General features: G+C 48.9%; 1 protein-coding gene across 2 annotated transcripts in view; it reads right to left on the bottom strand.

The window, feature by feature from the left end:
* Positions 1–19,364, bottom strand: part of TRANK1 (tetratricopeptide repeat and ankyrin repeat containing 1) — a 97,660-nt gene that overhangs the window by 61,986 nt on the left and 16,310 nt on the right. Inside the window, exons 2-8 of one of the 2 annotated variants that reach the window (XM_027040627.2) lie at positions 15,682–15,813; positions 12,186–12,312; positions 9,224–9,374; positions 6,215–6,333; positions 3,417–3,500; positions 3,032–3,170; positions 440–574 (exon numbers count right to left, since the gene is read on the bottom strand). In XM_027040627.2, coding sequence (XP_026896428.1) covers positions 440–574; positions 3,032–3,170; positions 3,417–3,500; positions 6,215–6,333; positions 9,224–9,374; positions 12,186–12,312; positions 15,682–15,813 — 887 coding nt within the window. Of the gene's footprint in view, positions 1–439; positions 575–3,031; positions 3,171–3,416; positions 3,501–6,214; positions 6,334–9,223; positions 9,375–12,185; positions 12,313–15,681; positions 17,601–19,364 lie in introns of those variants that run through there. The other variant, XM_027040626.2, reaches the window with a different exon arrangement.

Here is a 19,364-nt window from a genome sequence, read left to right as displayed (position 1 = left end):
GCCTCACTCTTCCTCGTGGCCTGTCCGGCCTTGGCAGGTATGGAGGATGCAATCCCCGCGTTCGATTCTAAGTGGCCAGGAAGCAGGACCACTTCTGTAGTCTGGCTCGTTAGCGTAGATTTGGCATAAAATAAAGCGCTTATGGTAACTGTGTGATGAGGGAAGGAGCAGGGCAGCCAGAAGCCCATATCCCAGAGACATTCAACCCCACAGAAGCCATCGAAGCCGAAAGAGCATGGGACCCCAGCCAATCTTCCTTCCCTTGACCCGCATCTTTCCTGCATATAGCCTGCCCTCCCGGTCATGCTTAGGTCGACATAAGGTTTAGCCCTCTGGAGCCCGGCCCAGGAGGAAAAGGGTGAAAAGGTGCGGTCAGGCTCTCTAATGCCTGAGGTCATCCAGCCCACAGCACCCCCTCCAGCCTGGTGTCGCCACTCACGTTTGATGAGGTATCCTGGGTAGTGAGCCGCGGCAACAACGTGGAGAACAGTGCAACCACCCTCGTCCTTCTGGTTGATGCGGCCTTTCCACTCGGGCTTGTGGTCCATCAACCACCTGAAAAGATGGTTTTCCTCTGAAGGGAATTAAAATGAGTTCCTGATGTTATTTTCCACACATAGAAAATCAATCTGAAAGCACATCAACACGTCCCGTCCTGAGGGAGCCGAATGGGGACTCCGACACATGTGTGCCACTCACCACGAGAATGGGAGACACAGAGCTTGTAAACTAAAAGGATGAGTTCTAACTTCAGCCAGATTTCCGAGCAGCAGAGCCCAAGACCGGGGTTCTTGTACGTGTGAGTTGTTGACGGGGAGCTCAGGAGAAAGAGCGTGAGGGACGCGGGGCGGGGCAGGGGAAGGAGGCGAGCAGAGATGTGGTCTCCCCTGAGTCGGCCTCAGCCTGACCCCACAGGAAGCTCTGCAGCGTGAGCTACACCACGGTGTTGACCCACGAGGAGGCAGGGGCTAACCTTTGTGTCAGTCAGTCAAGAGCTCCAGAGCACCTCTAGGGAGGGGGTGTGGTTGGGGGGGGGGGAGCGCCTCCAGAGAATGGGGGGCTGATCGGCCAAGAGCAGCTCTCTGGCCAAGGAGGCAGCTGTGGAACAGCAGGTGGGGATGGGGGCACTAGTCGTAAAGAGGCTCCAGGCAGCGCAACAGTGCCCGTGTCAGAAAGCAGGTCAGTATCTGAAAAGGTTACCCTAATCAATACTGTTAATAAGACTGTTAATCAAGGTTAATATTTTTCAATGTTTATTTCTAGAGAGAGCGCATGTGCGTGAGCGCACATGCAAGCAGGGGAGGGGCAGAAAGAGAGGGAGAGAATCTCAAGCAGGCTCCGCGCTCAGCTGGGCGCCCGGTGCGGGGCTTGATCGCATGACTGTGAGATCATAACCTGAGCTGAAGTCAAGAGTCGGACGCTCAACTGACTGAGCCACCCAGGAGCCCCGATAGGACATATATTTAAAAGTTATTTTCCCAAGTTCCTTCCTTGGAGCTCCTGGGATCAAGGAAAGCCACACACTTCCGCCAACTCTTTGAACACGGTTTGTCACCACGTCAGAGTTTTCCTCTGAGAAACAAATCAGGGATAACCGTGAACACTTGATCGTATTGACATCTGCCTGTACCCGTGGGAGCTAACGTAAAGAGCAGACACAGCGGGGAATCATGACTTTCACAACCAGAGGCACACTTCTCTGGGTTCCAGATTCCTAGTTTAAAACTGGGAGGATTGGGGGCGCCCGGTTGGCTCCGTCGGTCGAGCGTCCGACGCTTGATTTCAGCTCAGGTCGTGATCCCACGGTCGTGGGATCGAGCCCAGAACTGGACTCCACACGGAGCGTGGAACCTGCTCAAGATTCTCTCTCTCTCCCGCTCTGCCCTTCAAAAATCAAAACTAAAAATTAAAAAAACTGGGAGGATTGGACCAAATTGCTTTTAGTCAGACTTTACTTTTAAATGTTTGATCCACCAGTCCCTGCGCAAGAATAAAACATTTCATGGACTCCACAGTACATGAAATGGAAATCTGGTTAAAGGGAAGTGGGGGCCCAGGTCTTGAAGGCCCTGCCCACCCCCCTCACTCCTTCATTCCCAGGAAGGCAATCCAGCCTAGAAGAGGAAGACTGTCTGGACAATTCTCTTGCCTCTTCTGGCTCTAAAACAGTACGGGTAAACGTCTAACTCTGGTGCCATACATGCTTGGAAAAGAAAAACAAGCTTTTATCTTGTGTGTGCGTGCGTGTGTGCGTGTGTGTGTGAATGATAAAATTTAAATATTTTCAAATTGAACTCCTATAGCCAAGTGGTGAAGACTTAAAAAAAAAAAGAAAGAACTCTATGAAAATCGGAGTCCTTTAAAAGAACCACAGCAGGCACTATCAACAACAGCCAGTGTTGAAGAGTGTTGAAGCAGTCGACTCTCCAGCTAGAGAGAAAATGAACCCGAACAAGGGGAAAGACCACACGCGCCTGGAGCTCCGCCCAGCAAAGGCTGTCTGTCCCAAGGTCCCTCCTCGGGTCTCAGAGCCCCTGTGCTGCCAGGATCTGTCTAGGAACACAGAATCCTTTCAGCTTGGGCCCCTGTAGCTACTAGGTCCCGGGCGCAATAAAAACAAGGCTGTCTGGGGAGCCCGGGTGGCTCAGTCAGTTGAGCGTTTGACTTCGGCTCAGGTCATGATCTCACGGCTTGTGAGTTCAGCCCCGCATCAGACTCTGCACTCACAGCCTGGAGCTTGCTTGGCATTCTCTCTCTCCCTCTCTCTGTCTCTCCCTCTGCCCCTCTCCCCCTGCTCGCACCCTCTCTCTCTGTAAAATAAAAAAATAAAACGTTTTAAAACCAAAACCAAAACCAAACAATGCTATCTCCCAGCTGCCTTTATTCATCTGAATAATCAAACCATTTGAGTATTCAAATCGTTTGAACATTCCACCTTCAAGTGGCTAAATTCTGGTGGCTAAATTCAGCAGAGCTCGGAGCTCAGAGCTGGGAGGGCGGCTTGGGTGGGGTGAACCAGAAGAACACTCACTTGCTTGGATACAGAGCCGCATGAGGGCATGAAGAGGGTATGGTCCTATCGTCTCAATACTCGCACCAATGGAGACGAGCCACTGCACTAGCTTGGGCACCTGTTCCATATTCTCGTAAAGCCCAATGAAGACATATTTCTGGGGGGGGAGAAAAACACAAAGGAAGAATCATGGAAGTCACTACATCAATATTAAACGTCAAACCCCTTCACTCATAAAATTTGGGATCAGCAAAACCTAGATTCGCTATGGCCCATGCCTGAGATCATTATAAACAACCGATATGCAGTGAGGCAGCTGAAGTCCCCTTATACAAGCAGAGGTCCCAAATACAAGCCCCAAGTGGCCTGACTTAAAACCATATGTTTCAAGAAGCCATCTCACCTCAAAGAGACTCTTCAGTGATAACTCTGGGACATGGATATTTCGGGGTAGCCGGTCCTTTCTCGCTGACAGAAGTAGGAACGACTGGTGAGAAGGGACAAAGAGAAAAACCTGGAATAATAATGCTCTCCACGTAGGTTATTGGAACAAACGTTACCTTCGGGGTGAAAACAAACAAGCAAAAACCAAAACAAAATACCCTCCAGCCCTATCTCTCTCTCTCTCTCTCTCTCTCTCTTTTTTAAATGTTTATTTGTTTTTGAGAGAGAGAGACAGAGCGAGCACAAGCCGGGGGAGGGGCAGAGAGAGATGGGGACCGAGAATATGAAGCGCGCTCTGTGATGACAGCAGACAGCCTGATGCGGGGCTCGAACTGACAAACTGTGAGATCATGACCTGAGCTGAAGTCAGATGCTTAACCAGCTGAGCCACCCAGGCGCCCCAACCCCGTCGCTCTTTTTAAGTTACGTGCCAAGCTTTACAGCCTGAGCCATGATAATCGAAGTCCTTCCGTCCGGCCGATGTCCTGCTCCTGCTGACAGCTAAGCTCTCTCCACATTTCCTCGAAGCCTGCTGCAGATGGGAGCAGCTGACATTAAGCAGCATTGCCGAGGGCAGAGTGGGTAAAAAAGTGATTCTCTGCAAAATTCTTAAAGCCGAGCAAGCAGAGGAATCCCATCCTTCACAAGCATCTCATCCCAATTAATTCTGTAGCACACGGGTGTTTCATAAGCCCCAAGTGTTTGGGGTCCGTTAGACCCCGCCGAGCAGAGTGTGCTGGAAAGGTCCCTATCAGCGAGTGACAGCCGGCTGCCCATCTCTCCCCAATTCCACACCCAGTAGCCCTGTTTGTGGCTTCAGGTTGGATGGCTGGAGTACTAATGCTACAAAGATCGACAAACACTACAAATCAGGCCTTTTTCTCGCAGAGAGCCAGTTGTTGAACCACTGACCCAAACTAGAGTCAGTGAAGAAACTGAATCCCTCAGAAAGGTTAAGCAATTTGTCCTAGGTCACACAGAGAGGTCCCTCCTGAGACCATCCAGGTGTGCCAACAGGTCTGAGGGCTCCAGGTTCTGGTATGGCCGTGACTGGGGCCCGGGCTCCACATCAGTCTCCCTCGTGTATGCCCAGTGGACATGGGGACCACAGCGACTGAGCCTATGGCCACATCTTGTTTGCAGGTTCCTTCAGCCTGCTGCCCTCTCTTTACTGCTCACCCTGAACACACAGGCCCCAATCTCAGATGACATACTCAGGGTTCTAACAATCCTGATTGCTGACCCGGCTTCTTTTTTTTTTTTTTTTTTGGTCTCTGTTTCCAATATGTGAAAATGACCTGGGCCCCACTGCTGGAGTATTGGACCAAGTGCACCTGCCCCTTGGGCTGCCTTCTTGGGCCTTCCCTTCCCTACCTACCTGCTTTCTCAAGACCTTGGAATATGGGACTGAGTTTCAGGGAACTCGTGGCTGGATTTTAGGGGATATCCCATGAACCCCCTGAAACTATAGCCATAACTGTGTGTGTATAAAATTAGGACCCCATAGATTTCATTAGATTTCCGGTAGAATCCATGAGCTTTCTAAAAATTGAAGAATTCTGTCTTCTAAAGTCATTCGCCCTGCCTAGCTCTAGAGTCCTTACGGCTTGCCCTGGCTTTTAGTGACTTTTCTGGTCTGCCAGGCTTTAGAAAGCCCAGCAGGCCCTTCCTGACCTAACTCCCATCCTCGGACGGCTCTTTTCATGAGCACGGAGAGGCCACCATCAATGACAACTATGCACTGGGCACGTAGCACAGCCAGCTACCATGAAGCTCCATTAGCTCAGTGCCTGGCACATCGTAAGCCCCTGACAAGCATTAGCTAATATTATTATTAGGCGTCCTTGCTCCGGTATTTCTAAACTTCACCAAAGCCCCGAGGGAGTAAGTTTATAGCCTGAAACTTACAAATGCGGAAATAAGGCCCAGAGGGGAAATAATTGGTCCAAAACAGAAAGTGGAAGATGATGATTCGAGGAGGCATCTGTGTTACACCAAAGCCCAGGCTGCGGGTGCGCTGGGCACCGGGAATCCCTTCCACGGATTCCCCGCCTCGGGCCGGCTCCTGCAGCCTCACTGCTACCTGCGGGCAGCGGTCCCTTAAGCCTACACGGAAGCGCGGGGGGCAGCACAGGCAGGTCTCCTGAGCCCACACTAGCAAATGCAATATAGAAGAGATTGCATGAGGGCGCCTGGGTGGCTCGGTTGCTTAAGTGTCTGATGCTTGATTCTGGCCCAGGTCATGAGGTCACGGTTTGTGAGTTCGAGCCCCACATTGGGAGGGAGTCATAGCGTGGAGTCTGTGTGGGATTCTCTCTCTCTCCCTCCTTTGCTCCCCTTCCCCTGCTCACGTGCTCTCCCTCTCTCTCTCTCTCAAAATGAATAAGTAAACATTAAAAAAAGATTATATGAAGATGAACATTCCAAAATTTATTTTCCTCATTCCATATTACCATTGGCATCTGGACTTTACACTTCTGGGATGACCATGGAGACATAGGGCAAGGAGAGAGGGTGATACATGTTAGCTAATATTATTATAGGTGTTCTGAATATGTTTCCTATCTTTAAAAAAAAACTGGCTAATTAATATACCTCAGTGACTTTCCATTTTTAATGATGTGTCAGTTAAAAAGTTATTTTGGCATCAAGATAAACAAATAATAAATTACAATCCCCCTCCCCAGTGCCAGCAGAAAGACTCTGTTTGATCGAGAATGTGCTTTTCCCACAAGAGAGTCATCTCCTTTTACTTACGTGCCATAATCCTTTCTTTGCCAACTTTTCTATTACAGATTGCCACACTTCTGTTGAGAATCCAGTAGTAAAAATATGATCGAAACAGGGCAAGAAACTTTGCAAAACAATGGGGTCGCCTGAAAGAAAGTTCCATAGTTTAGAAATTTTAACCCAGGCAGAGTCTAGAACATTTGGGAAAAGGTCCTCCATTTAGGACCACACATAAACAAATGGTAAATTAAAGATATCAGAACGAGAGGCATTCTCAGGCACCAGGGTGGCTCGGTCAGTTGAGCCTCCGACTCTTGACTTAGGCTCAGGTCATGAGCTCCTGGTTTGTGGGTTAGAGCCCCACTCTGACAGTGAAGAGCCTACCTAGGATTCTCTCTCCCCCTCTCTCTCTGCCCCTCCCCTGCTCACACATACACACACACACACACACACACACACACACTCTCTCAAAATAAATAAACTTTTTAAAAAAGAAAAAAGAAAGAGAGGCACTTTCAAAGTAAAAGTACTATATAATTGACTGAAGCAGCAATCATTTTAAGTTCACCTATAAACTCAATGCCCCAAGGGTTAAGCGGTATAATGTGAGCTAATACTCACTTAGCTCTTCTATATGTGAAGCCCAGTGATATGTGCTAATATTTAATCCCTCAAACATACCAACAAGGCACTGCCTATTATCTCCACTTAGAGAGGAAGAAATAGAAGCTCAAAAAAGTTAAAAAAAAAAAAAACAACAACACACTTCCCTTAAGATGTGACATCATATGAGGCATGTTAAGATACAAAACAGATGAACATAAGGGAAGGGAAGCAAAACTAATATAACAGGGAGGGGGACAAAACATAAGCGACTCTTCAATATGGAGAACAAACAGAGGGTTGCTGGAGGGGTTGTGCGAGGGGGGATGGGCTAAATGCGTCAGGGGCATTAAGGAATATACTCCCGAAATCATTGTTGCACTAGATGCTAACTAACTTGGATGTAAATTTAAAAAATAAAGAAATTATAAAAAAAAAAAAAAAGAAGAAGAAAGATGTGACAAATATTATCCTCACCCAACCAATGAGAAACGGAGACAAACGAGGCCAGGCTTCATGGCATATCATGCAACCAGTTAACGACAAAAACAGAGATGGGAACCCAGATCCACCAACTTTCTTATTCAACACACATTCTTCTAACCTAGTGGCCCAATGCATCTCATGATCCTCCAAAAGCCACATTTCTCAAACCCATGGGTGAGATCATCCAAGGGGACGAGGCAGGTGCCAGAATAGCATGGCACCTCCTCCGGGATTATCAATTTCCACAAATAGGTAACTATCAAAATAAATAGATGTTGCACAAAAGGATACAAAATTTCCATAAGCATATTTTTCAAATTTTAGCAATCGGGCCGTGGGCATCCATTCACCCTCCAAACAGGAGTCGTTTGGTATAAAAGTCTGGAATGAGTTGCCCTACGGAGTCCTACGACGTGCCGCTCTCAGGATGGGAGCAGAATGGAAACCGTCCAGATTTCTTAGGGGAGCAGTCGCCAAGAACGAACGGTGACTTCACAAAGATGCAGAAAAGACATGAGGGATCGAAGGGGGATGGCCAAGCCATCAGGTTCAGAGGAATGGGACACAGGCTCCATCACGGCAGTGAAAGGGTGCCTGGAAAGCTGTGACCCATCAGCACTCATCTGGGCATCTTCCATTTCTCTGCTGGGTGGACGTGGCTGTGTCTACCTCCAACCACCCCCCATTCACTGCCTGATGCGGCTCTCACCCCCCATCTGTGCCAAACTCGCCAAAATCTGTGGCATGCTGGCCACAGACCACACAAGTTGCTCTCCCACACTCCCAGTGGGAACAGGTGGCTCTGTCACAGTTGAATTTATTTCCCCGCCTCTGAAAGCCAAAGACCATTTGCCCACAGTTCTAACAGGTGCCATGTTTCACATCCTAACATCTCTAAAATCGGGACGTGTGTGACGATTGAGTTTGTCTCTTAGTGGCAAAGCATTTGTTTCAGTGGCACATCTTAAATGGGTACAATCTTAAATGTGATCAAACACAATATATAAAACAATGGGCTGGTCATTGGCAGAACTTTTAGACTGCGCCAAGATAAACACAGAAAGAGTTCCGTGGTCACTGGCAGGGAGTACATTACATTGTGTTATGGCTTTCTGTCTTTGTCTAATCCAGGCCACTGACAAAGCTGGCTCACGGGCCAGGTCATTAGAGTAATAACTCAAGGCAGTGACGCAGAAAGCCCCCGTGCGTCACTGACCATAGCGACCGAGACGCCGGGCACCGCGGCAGCTTCCGCGGGACCCTCCATCAGCCCTTCCAGGCTATTCTGACAGCGAACAAAAATATTGCCTCCACGTATGGGATAAATCCATGCAAAAATCATAGGAAAGAGCACAACTCACGTAAAACGAGTAGTATGAATAGGGAAAGATCTCTCAGTAGCAACACAGAAAACTGAAGTCTGAAACAAGAGTGGCGGAGCTCTAAGTGATTTCTGCAAAACGATTTCGGTGTTTTTACAAGAACCTGAGCCACCCCAACTTCCAAAATGCTTTCTAATGTGAAAATCAGTTTCATTCAAACTGCATACATCAGCCACAAAGAAACCCCCTGGAATTATCTCTCCAGGAGCCATTCAAATAAAATAACAAGGACATGGAAAGAAAAGAAAAAGAAAGAAAGAAAGAAAGAAAGAAAGAAAGAAAGAAAGGAAGGAAGGAAGAAAGAAAGAGAGAGGGGGGAGAAAGAAAGAAAGGAGGGAAGAGAAAGACAGAAGGAAGGAAGGGAGGGAGGGAGGAAGGAAGGGAGGGAGGGAGGAAGGAAGGAAGGGAAAAGGGGCGGAAGAAAGGAAGGAAAGAAGGAAGGGAGGGAGGGAGGGAGGGAGGGAGGGAGGAAGGAAGGAAGGAAGGAAGGAAGGAAGGAAGGAAGGAAGGAAGGAAGGAAGGGGAAGGAAGGAAGAAAGGCAGATTTCCCACGGTTCCAACTTACTGCCCATAGTGGTAAAGACTCCCACAAGGAAATCAGCAATCTGGATCTGGTCCGGGCTGCCCTGGAGAAGTCGCAGACCCTCGAAAAACATTCGAGCAGCTTCGTAAGGCTGAAGCAACCTCAGCAAGGAGTAACCAGCCCGGTAGTATCCCTGGGACAGAAGAAAAGCAAACCCATAACTCACCCATCCCTCTAACCAGCTGCTAAAAGGAAAGGCAAGATTGATGACATGGGGAAATGAGCTGGAGAGGTTTCACTTCTGTGTCAACACAGATTTCTAACAAGCACTGGCTACAGGATTTCCACGTTACGTTCTGTGCCACAGTTTTCCTGTCATTTTTTAACTGCCAAGAAAACAATCATTTCCAAATGCATGACTTCTAAAGCATCTAACATAGGACAGAGCGAAGGAAGAGGGCTCGCTTCCAAGTACATGTGTGGCTTATTCACGCAACAAATCACAACCCTGGCAAGAAGAGAATGAAAAAAAAATCCTCCGATGACAGTGTTCCAGAAAAGAATGAGATTGTCATGTAAACACAGAACTTGTTCCCTGCTCCTTTCAATCAAAGTCAACACGACTTCCACGGGTACACAGCTGGAAAAAAAGTTGTCAGCACAAGCATTGAGGTATATCGAGCTCCACGTTATAGGCACTGTGTACCGGAGGCAAAAATGTTTTATTTCTGTGGAGAGGAAAATTACAATGATTGTTGGAGGCAAATGGCGGACTTTTGCCTATATAAAATGGTGTGCCTTGAGTAGGAACAAAATGGCAGCGCCTTCCCCCTCTTTGATTCTCTAAAGGAACCCACACCAGGATCTATCATGACAACATTCTAAGATAATGAAAGGTGTCCACCAACTGGGTTCACACAAAAAGCAAGCACTTAAAAATTCCACTCAACACCAGGGGCGCCTGGGTGGCGCAGTCGGTTGGGCGTCCGACTTCAGCCGGGTCACGATCTCGCAGTCCGTGAGTTCGAGCCCCGCCTCGGGCTCTGGGCTGATGGCTCGGAGCCTGGAGCCTGTTTCTGATTCTGTGTCTCCCTCTCTCTCTGCCCCTCCCCCGTTCATGCTCTGTCTCTCTCTGTCCCAAAAATAAATAAAAAACGTTGAGAAAAAAATTTTTTTTAAAAAATAAAAAAATAAAATAAAAAAAAATTCCACTGAACACCAAATCTCTGACTATCGATTTGTTTTCACCTTCATTTGAAACGTCATTAGATGGCAACGAGAAAAAAAAGGGTTGGGAGAATGTCTGGGTTTTTTTTCGCCCAACCCAGTAAGCTGGATACAGAATTCCCCGCTTCCCTCCCTTCCTCAGATTTTAGTTTCTCTCATCTTTTATTTTGGTGGGGAGAGGAAAGGGGTTCAGAATATGCCACCCCAAAATATGGCACTTGGGCCTAAGGATTATCTTGATACCAAGGCACTTGAGATTCGAAAGATGTGGAAGGAAACCTTCCTGGAGCTCCCCTGATCTGAGTAAAAGCAGAAAGTCTAAGAAATGAGGACTGCCATAAATTTTCTCTCGCAGGGAATTTTTATGGCCATGAACAAGACGGACATTGGCAGTGAGCCGGCCCAGCGCAGCTAAACATTACTAAGATCGCCCTTATCGCCCCTCTCATGAGTTTCCCCCACGTGTGTGCATGTGCGTTCCCACAGTCCGCAGCCCTCAAAGTCTAAACCCCTCTCCTTTGTGTCTGTCCCGCCTCCACACTTTACCACTCTGTTAAAAATGTATAGGGGCGCCTGGGTGGCTCAGTCGGTTAAGCATCCGATTTCAGCTCAGGTCATAATCTGGCGCTTCATGAGTTCGAGCCCCGCATCGGGCTCTGCTGACAGCTCAGAGCCTGGAGCCTGCTTCGGATTCTGTGTCTGCCTCTCTCTGCCCCTCCCCCGCTCCCACTCCGTCTCTCTCAGTCTCAAAAATGAACAGATGTTTAAAAAAAATTTTTTTAAGGAAAGGCTGAAGGTAAAATAGGCAAATCCCTCCCTCGAGGATGGAGAACATGCAGGTCAAAACCCCTCGCCCCTTCCCACTGTTCCGTACACAAAATGCAGATCACTGAGAAGATGATACAAACTCCTACGTCCTGAGTGCCAACGACTCGAACCAAGGTCTCCTTAATCCTTGAAGCGACTCTGAGACCTAAGCAGCCACTCCCTACACAGTCGGGGATAGGAAGGCTTAAGGAAGGAAACGCATTTCTTCCCATGCTGAAACCAGTCTGCCCCACAGCAGAGCAGCGGGGGGAAAGGCCTGTGCGTTTCTGACCTTGGAGCCTCGCCGTAAATGGTCCGTATCACTCACGTGACACTTAATTGTCTGTGCCTCAGATGGCTCCAGAATTGGCAACTCCTTTGTGGTCTCCGCTTTTGCTTTTTGTCCTCTCCCCAACTTGACCGAGAGTTACTCAACAGCTGGGCTGGTGTCTCCCTGGCCTTTTGTTCACCCTGAGGCAGGAAGCACTCTGACAGCATTTTAGCTGCGGAAAACAATCAAATACTCATTTAAATACTCATTTACCGATCTTTGTTAACCCCTGGTGGGGGGGTGGGGGTGGGGGTGGATTGCTGGCCATTCGAACTTCCCCCCCCCCATCCCTCCAAGGGAGCTGATTTCGAAGTAAGAAGTGCTTCGGAAGAAGTAATCGGTGCCATGTGGGTGCACCCAGCTTGCACCTGCAACACAGCTTAGCTCAAATGAGACTCGGAAACATCAAAGTACTCTTCAGACTACAAGTAGTGGTGAAACTACATCAGAGCACAACGAGCTCCACCTGCAAGGGCATTGCCACACCTGGCCCTCAGTGTTCCCAGTCTTCTCCAGACAGGCTCACACGCCCTACGGGCACCTGTGTAAAGTGCAAAGGATTGAATGAGATGCACTCCTCACATTTCCGTTTTAAAAAGAAGGGAGGAAGGAGGCAGGGCCCCCCAGCTGTCCCCGTACCTTCACGTAGGTTGGATCCCACTGGAGACATTCCTTGGCCGCCACAAAGGCCTCATTCCATTTCCCGAGGCTGTAAAATGCACTGGATTTGTTGCACAGCAGGACGGCCAGCTCCCTGGGGGGAACCCTGTCAGAAAGAACCAACCGGTGGTCAGGAGAGCCCGAGCCATCTTTCTGCAAATGCAGAAAACCACCTTCGAGGTCACAATTCTGGGGCTGACTGCCACCATCACCAGCTAAGGTCCCAATTACACCGATCACATCTGACCCTCCAGCCCCCAGAAATCCCGGGGCACTGGCACAGTGCAACCACTCCCAAATCCTCTGCTCCTTTTCATGACAGACGTTCTCAACACCTTGGTTCTACCTCTGACTGATCTCCACGGATCTTTTCATTTTTTAGAGACCGTTGGTGAAGCTTCTGTGAAAATGGTGACTGGTCCTGGAGCGCTGGGGTGGCTCAGTCAAGTGTCCGACTTCAGCTCAGGTTATACTCTCACAAGTCATGGGTTTGAGCCCCACATCAGGCTCTGTGCCGACAGCTCGGAGCCTGCTTTGGATTCTGTGTCTCCCTCTCTCTCTGCCCCTCCCCTGATCATACTCTGTCTCTCTCTCTGTCTCTCAAAAATAAGTAAGCGTTAAAAAAAATTTTTTTTAAAGTTAGGTGATGCAGATAAGCACAAATAAAAAGCAAAGTAAACATCACCTCTACAACTGCCCCATCGTCAGTGCTTTGTTTCCGGCTTCTGTCCCCTTAAGTTGAAGGGATGAGGCCCCAGAGGTGCACAGAAGAGGCAGTGGGGCGGTCAGTGGGTGATGGATCAGCACGGGCTGACTGCAGGTGTCCCGCCCACATAACCTGGGCCGAGCAGCCATCCACAGCTGCAGTGAGCACTGGCTGCCACTAGGGGCTCCCATGGCCCTGTTCTCCAGATTCGCCCTCGACCTAACGGGAGCTGCCCTCTCCCCGGGAAGTTGTGCCCCTGCTGCGGACTAAATTGTGCCTCTCCGTCCATATGTCGAAGCCCTGGCCCCCCGTGTGATGCTATTTGGGGAAGAGGGCTTTCACCGGGAACTGAGCTGGCCAGCACCTTGATCTCAGACTTACCAGCCTCAGAACCGTGAGGAGTAAGTTCCTGTTGTTGACTCCGCCCGGTCAATGGCATGTTGTTTTGGCAGCCCAAGCCCCACTCCTGAGGACAACTCCCAGGGGCCAGACAGCCTACAACCGAGGGTTGGCTGGCATGGGAACCAGAAGGTCAGCTCCCTGGCCCCAAAGTGGGACGGGCTCTGCAGTCCAGCTCATGCGCCAGAGCTCCCCAGGGGATCAGGCTGAAGCTGCCTCCAGAGGCCGCACCATCCCTGCTCGGAGCCCCTGCCCCTGCCCCATCCTCCTTGCCTCAGTCCCCTTCTCCTGAGAGCACTTGCTCAGCAAACCAAAGGCACCTAAATCCCTATGTCAGCCGGCAGCGGCAGGGGGGAACAGTGGCAGGAAGGTTATGAGAGATAATAGGGGAGGGGTCTGGGCAGGGGTCCCGTTAGCGGCCCCACGGTGCGGGGTCAGTCTACAGCCATAACCGCTACACCCGACTGCGTGTTTAAGAAAGTCAAATGCGGGGCGCCTGGGTGGCGCAGTCGGTTAAGCGTCCGACTTCAGCTCAGGTCACGATCTCCCGGTTAAGCGTCCGACTTCAGCTCAGGTCACGATCTCGCGGTCCGTGGGTTCGAGCCCCGCGTCGGGCTCTGGGCTGATGGCTCGGAGCCTGGAGCCTGCTTCTGATTCTGTGTCTCCCTCTCTCTTTCTCTGCCCCTCCCCCGTTCATGCTCTGTCTCTCTCTGTCCCAAAAATAAGTAAACATTAAAAAAAAAATTTTTTTTTAAATAAAAAAAAAAAAGAAAGTCAAATGCTATGTGCTCGAGGCCCAGCTCTGACACCGTTCTGATCGGAGCCGGGAGGGGCGGAATTACAGGCCCAAATCAATGACACTCAACCCACATCCAGCTACTGGGGAGACACCAAGGTGACAGAAGGCAGGAGGTGGGAGCCGGGATTCAGTAATTTCACCCCGGGGCATTTCCCAGTACAAATTTAGGCCGCAGGCACCCCACAAATGCCAATCTCAGCCTCCTCTACTGCAGCGGTCCCCCAAGTGTGGTCTGGCAGTGTCTGGTGTGCCCCAAGACCATCTCAGGTGGCCCACAAGGTCAAAATATTTTCCCAACGATAGCAGGCTGAATAATAGTCCCCCAATAATGGTACCACTTGTTGGCCAAAGAAACTTTGCAGATGGGATTAATTTACAGATCTTGGGGGGAGATTGTCCTGGATCAGGATACAACCACAAGAGTCCTTATGGGAGAGGGACAGAGGGAGACGTGGCTGTAGCAGAGGAGAGAGTGACACGACGTGGCAGCACACTGGGAAGAGATGCTTTGAGGATGAAGGAAGGGACCACAAGCCAAGCCGTGCAGGCAGCCACCCAGAGCCGAAAGAGGCAAGAAATGGGTTCTCCTCTGCAAATGACCAGCCCCACCAGCACCCCGATTTTAGCTTCAGGAGACTCATCTCAGCTTCTGGCCGCCAGAACTATAGGATAATAAACGGTGTTTTCAGCCACTAAATTGTGGTCATTAGTCACAGCGGTAACAGGGGACCACGCATGTGTCTTTTTCACACATTCTCCCCCATGTGTGCGGGGAATCTTCGGAGGCTACACGACGCGTGGTATCACAGTGGATTGAACGCAGAAGCAGATAGGAGAAGTCGGATGCCTTCTGTGGGGACGGACATTAAAGAGGTCTGCAAAAATGAAAACTGGGCCAGCCACCCTTCTCACTAAATTTTCAGCTTTGGAAAACATACTTATTTTGCATTATAATGTGTTCCTTATGTTAACATATAATGGGCTTATTACTGATCTTTTCAATAGATGCTTAAAAACGTATTTTAAGCTTATCTCCGTTTTAAATTCAAATACGGGCTCTACTGAAAGCTACACCCTACACAGACAACAGCTCTTAGCTGTTAAGCGTGCTTCGATAATAAAAATGTTTGGGAACAGGTCTCCTGAAAGCCAAGGGGGCAGAGGAAGGGGTGGACCTGAGTCCCCCTGGGGTACACACTGTAGCCTGGGGGTAGACATCACAGATGATCAAGAAAGTGAGAGAGATGGCCATTGAGAGAGGCTGGGGGCTGGGATCGTCCCAGGAACTCAGATTCCCATAACCAGACAGAAGGGGAAATTGTGCAATGCTTACCAACAGCGTCCTATGTTTCACTTTCTATTTCTCCAGTACTTGGTATTCTCTGTGCAGTTTCTGAGCTCACAGCACAGAGGGGATAAATAGGAAGTAGGCGAGAAAGAAAACAGAAACTAGGCCGCGTGATAAGAAATGAAAACAAGCGGCAGAGTGAGTTTCCTTCCATTTGCTACAAAAAAAAAAAAACACAAACAAACAAGCAAACGAAAGGTGAGAAGTAAATCCCAGCACTTACCCCCACGGATATAACTGCAGGAGAATCTGGATGGCCTCATCATACTTTCTGATGGCCAGAGAGAAGTTCCCGTTCTTAAGAACTTGGTTGCCAGATTCTTTCAACAGCTCAGCGTAAGCCGTGGGGTCCATCCTGCGAGCAGAGAGACGGGGTGGGGGGAAAGGCTGGCAGCCCAGCCGCTCTCCCTTCACGTCTGCATTGCTGACTGTGTGGAGAGGCACTCGGTTCATTCTGGCCCCACCCACCTGCCGAGCACATCCTGACAACACCCCTCACCACCAGGGGACCACACGGGGCTCCTGAAGAGACCGTTTCTTCCCCAGTTCTTTTCTGACCTCAGTGGCAGCAGCTGGGCAGGGGGGGGGGGGGGGGATTCCATTTATTCTGTGCTAATGGCCGGCCGGGCACTGAGTGGTGAGGCTGCTTCTGCCCGCAAGACGACTGACACCTGGCAGGTCGTGTGTGCCCGAGAAGCGGCGGCTGTTCCCGAAACTGGCACTGTTGTTACCTTCTTGTTTACCCACCCACCACGGCCCCGTAAGGAGGCGCCGTCCCCGCTGTGCAGAGGCGGAAACTGAGGCTCCTGGAGGTTCAAGTCACCTGCCCCCGGTTCCGACCTGATGGCCAAGTTTCTGCTCCTGACCACTGCACCGCATCGACTATTGGCAGCAGCGAAACTCAGTGGATAGCCCTCCCATCCTCTTGGAAGGGGGGAAAGGTCTAGAGGCCTCCATATACGAGGGGTTAGGACACAGGGCCACAGCCACTGCCTCTTCCGCCCTCTCCCCTTTCTCAAACACTCTAATATAATCCCCAGAGTATTTGTCCCCGAGATTACTTCTTCCAAGTCATACCTTCTGTCTTACTCATCTTTGTAGCCCTACAGACTAGCATATGAGGGCCATTTAAATACTCATGATGTAACAGATTGGAATGCCAAATCCAGAAGGAATGCCAAACCCAGGCAACCCAGAAGGTTGCCTGTTACTGATTCTCTCTGATGTGTAGTCGGAGACAAGCATCCAGAGCCTCACCTGCCCATGGACCCCAGGAGTGTTTGCTGAGCAAAGGTAGTAGAGAGCAGCTTGAACCCATAACCCCAAGATCAAGAGTTGCATGTTCTACTGACTAAGCCAGCCAGGTGTCCCAATATGGCTCTTTTAGAAATAACTCCCCGGGGCACCCGAGTGCCTCAGTCAGTTAAGCGTCCAACTCCCGATTTCGGCTCAGGTCATGAGCTCACAGTTGTGAGATCGAGCCCCACGTCATGCTCCGACCTGAGCACAGAGCCAGCTTGGCATTCTCTCTATCTGCCCCTCCATTGCTAGCTCTTTCTTTCTCTCTCTGTCTCTCTCAAAATAAATAAAAACTTTAAAAAATACTTCTCTACTGCAAGAAAAGGCCACAAATTTGTCCAAAATGTGTAAGGCTGTAAGCCCATGATTCACAGAGGAATGCAAGTAATTTCTAAATATATGGAGAGTGAATAAAAAAGATCACTCTCACTAGAGAGCAAAGAAATGAAGAATTACAGCAACAAGGTATCATGGGGAAATACTTAAAGAATTAAAAGAATGACCCCAAATGTCAGGGGCTGTCATATACCGCTTAGAGGGGAAATGTACTACATCACGGACAGATTCAGTCTTACAGATGTTTGCCACAGTGAAATGTGGAAATAACCCTAAATGTCCTATGACTCGTAATGGATTTGAATCGGTTATAGAATACCCATATGGGGGGGGGGGGCACCTGGGTGGCTCAGTTGGTTGAGCTTCTGACTTCCACTCAGGTCACGATCTCACAGTTTGTGAGTTTGGGCCCGGCGTCAGGCTCTGTGCTGACAGCTCGGAGCCTGGAGCCTGCTTCGGATTCTGTGTCTCCCTCTCTCTCTGCCCCTAACCCACTTGCATTCTGTCTCTGTCTCTCTCAAAAATAAATAAACATTAAAAAAATTTAAAAAAATATATCCCTATGGGAGAATACCACACGATTAATTAAAAAATCATGTTGTAAAAGAACATTTAATGATTGGCTATGTTAGTAAATGAAAAGTACAGTCTACATAAATAGGTGTATAATCCCAAATTGAATTTTTAACACATATAATATATTGAAAATATGCCAAAATGAAACACCATTGAGATTAGGCAGGGTTTTAATTTTCCTTCTTGTACTTTTCTGAATTCCCAGCTGCTCTACAATGTACATTAATAATCAGAATATAAATATTATTAAAATGAGACTCTTTAAGGGCTTAATTGAAGAATTCAAACACAAAACATTTCCACTTTATTTACAAATGCAATAAAAACAATTCATGTCAGAATTTTCGGGTTGCTTCCACCAACAGTGAGCTTTTAATGTTAGGTGAGCAAACGTCAAATGTATTCCTTCTCTTGTTTCTGCTTTTTCTCGGTAAAATGACGTCACAGGAAATAGGGGAATTGCCAGCCACACAGAAGGCTTTTTGCCTCTTTTTTTTTTTTTAAGTTTTTATTTATTTATTTTGAGACAGAGACAGCGTGAGTGGGGGAGGGGCAGAGAGAGCAGGAGAGAGAGACAGAATCCCAAGCAGGCTCCGCACGGTCAGCGCAGAGCCCAAGGCAGGGCTCGAACTCAGGAAAGAGCGAGATCATGACCTGAGCTGAAACTGAGAGTCAGATGCTTGACCGGCAGAGCCACCCAGGCTCCCCGCCGCGGCTTTTGGCTTCTTATTAGGATTTGTTAGCAGCCACGGTCTCATGATAGGGAAGAATGCTTTATATCTCTTCCTTAGAACACAGAGGGCTTGGTGGTTGAGTCTGAGCAACCGGGCAGTCTGTTTATAGAATAAATTGTTAAGTACAAATGGTAATGCATATAGTTGATGGCTAATACGTACCAAGTGCCTACTATGTGCCTGACATCAATCACGCCATTTCATTCTTACAAGAAAACCCACGAGGGAGTCATGACTGCATCCCCATTTGACACACAGGGACACTGCAGCAGAGAGAAGTTAAGCTACTTGCCACAGTGACACAGAAAGTCGTGGCACTACAGTGCACACCTAGGTGATGTGACCTTGAACTTCAGTCTGAAAGGCCAGGACAGGGGCTCAAAGGTCAGCACCCAGTCAATCCCCAAGGCATGTGATGATTTGGCTGGCACCGAGCCCTCACTTCCAGGGTTTTTTTTTGGTGTGATGAAAGCCCAAAGTAGATAGTCTCACAGCTGTGGTGCTGGCTGGCAGTCATTTTCACTGTGTCCCCATCAGGATTCAAGGTCCAGTTGTGGGGAGGTGTCATGAGCTGCCTGGCTACACCCTAGGAAGTAGAAATAAGAAAAATACAAGTGCCCTCGGCAGATTTTTTTAAACCAGCAAGTCTGAAACAAAGCAGATCCAGGTTGTTGTAGCTTTTATTACTTGTTGTCTATATACACATGAAACCCTGTAACTGACTTATAGGAATAAAGCAAAGACTTCAGACAGGGTTGGGCGTGGGGCCACTAAAATGGGCACAGGGAGGCTTTACCTTCATACGTCATCTGAGCACTAGAAATCTTGATAGCAAATTCACTTTTCTTGTTCTGGGGGTTTTTTTTTCTTTTTTATGAAAATCCTTTCAAAAAACCCTGCAAAGACAGTCAATGATTTAAGACGAACCCTGGAATGCTGGGGATAGACAGTTCTGAACCAA

The sequence above is a fragment of the Acinonyx jubatus genome, chromosome C2 (assembly GCF_027475565.1).
Source record: "Acinonyx jubatus isolate Ajub_Pintada_27869175 chromosome C2, VMU_Ajub_asm_v1.0, whole genome shotgun sequence".
NCBI classification, from domain to species: domain Eukaryota; kingdom Metazoa; phylum Chordata; class Mammalia; order Carnivora; family Felidae; genus Acinonyx; species Acinonyx jubatus.
This window is presented reverse-complemented; position numbering and strand designations above follow the sequence as displayed.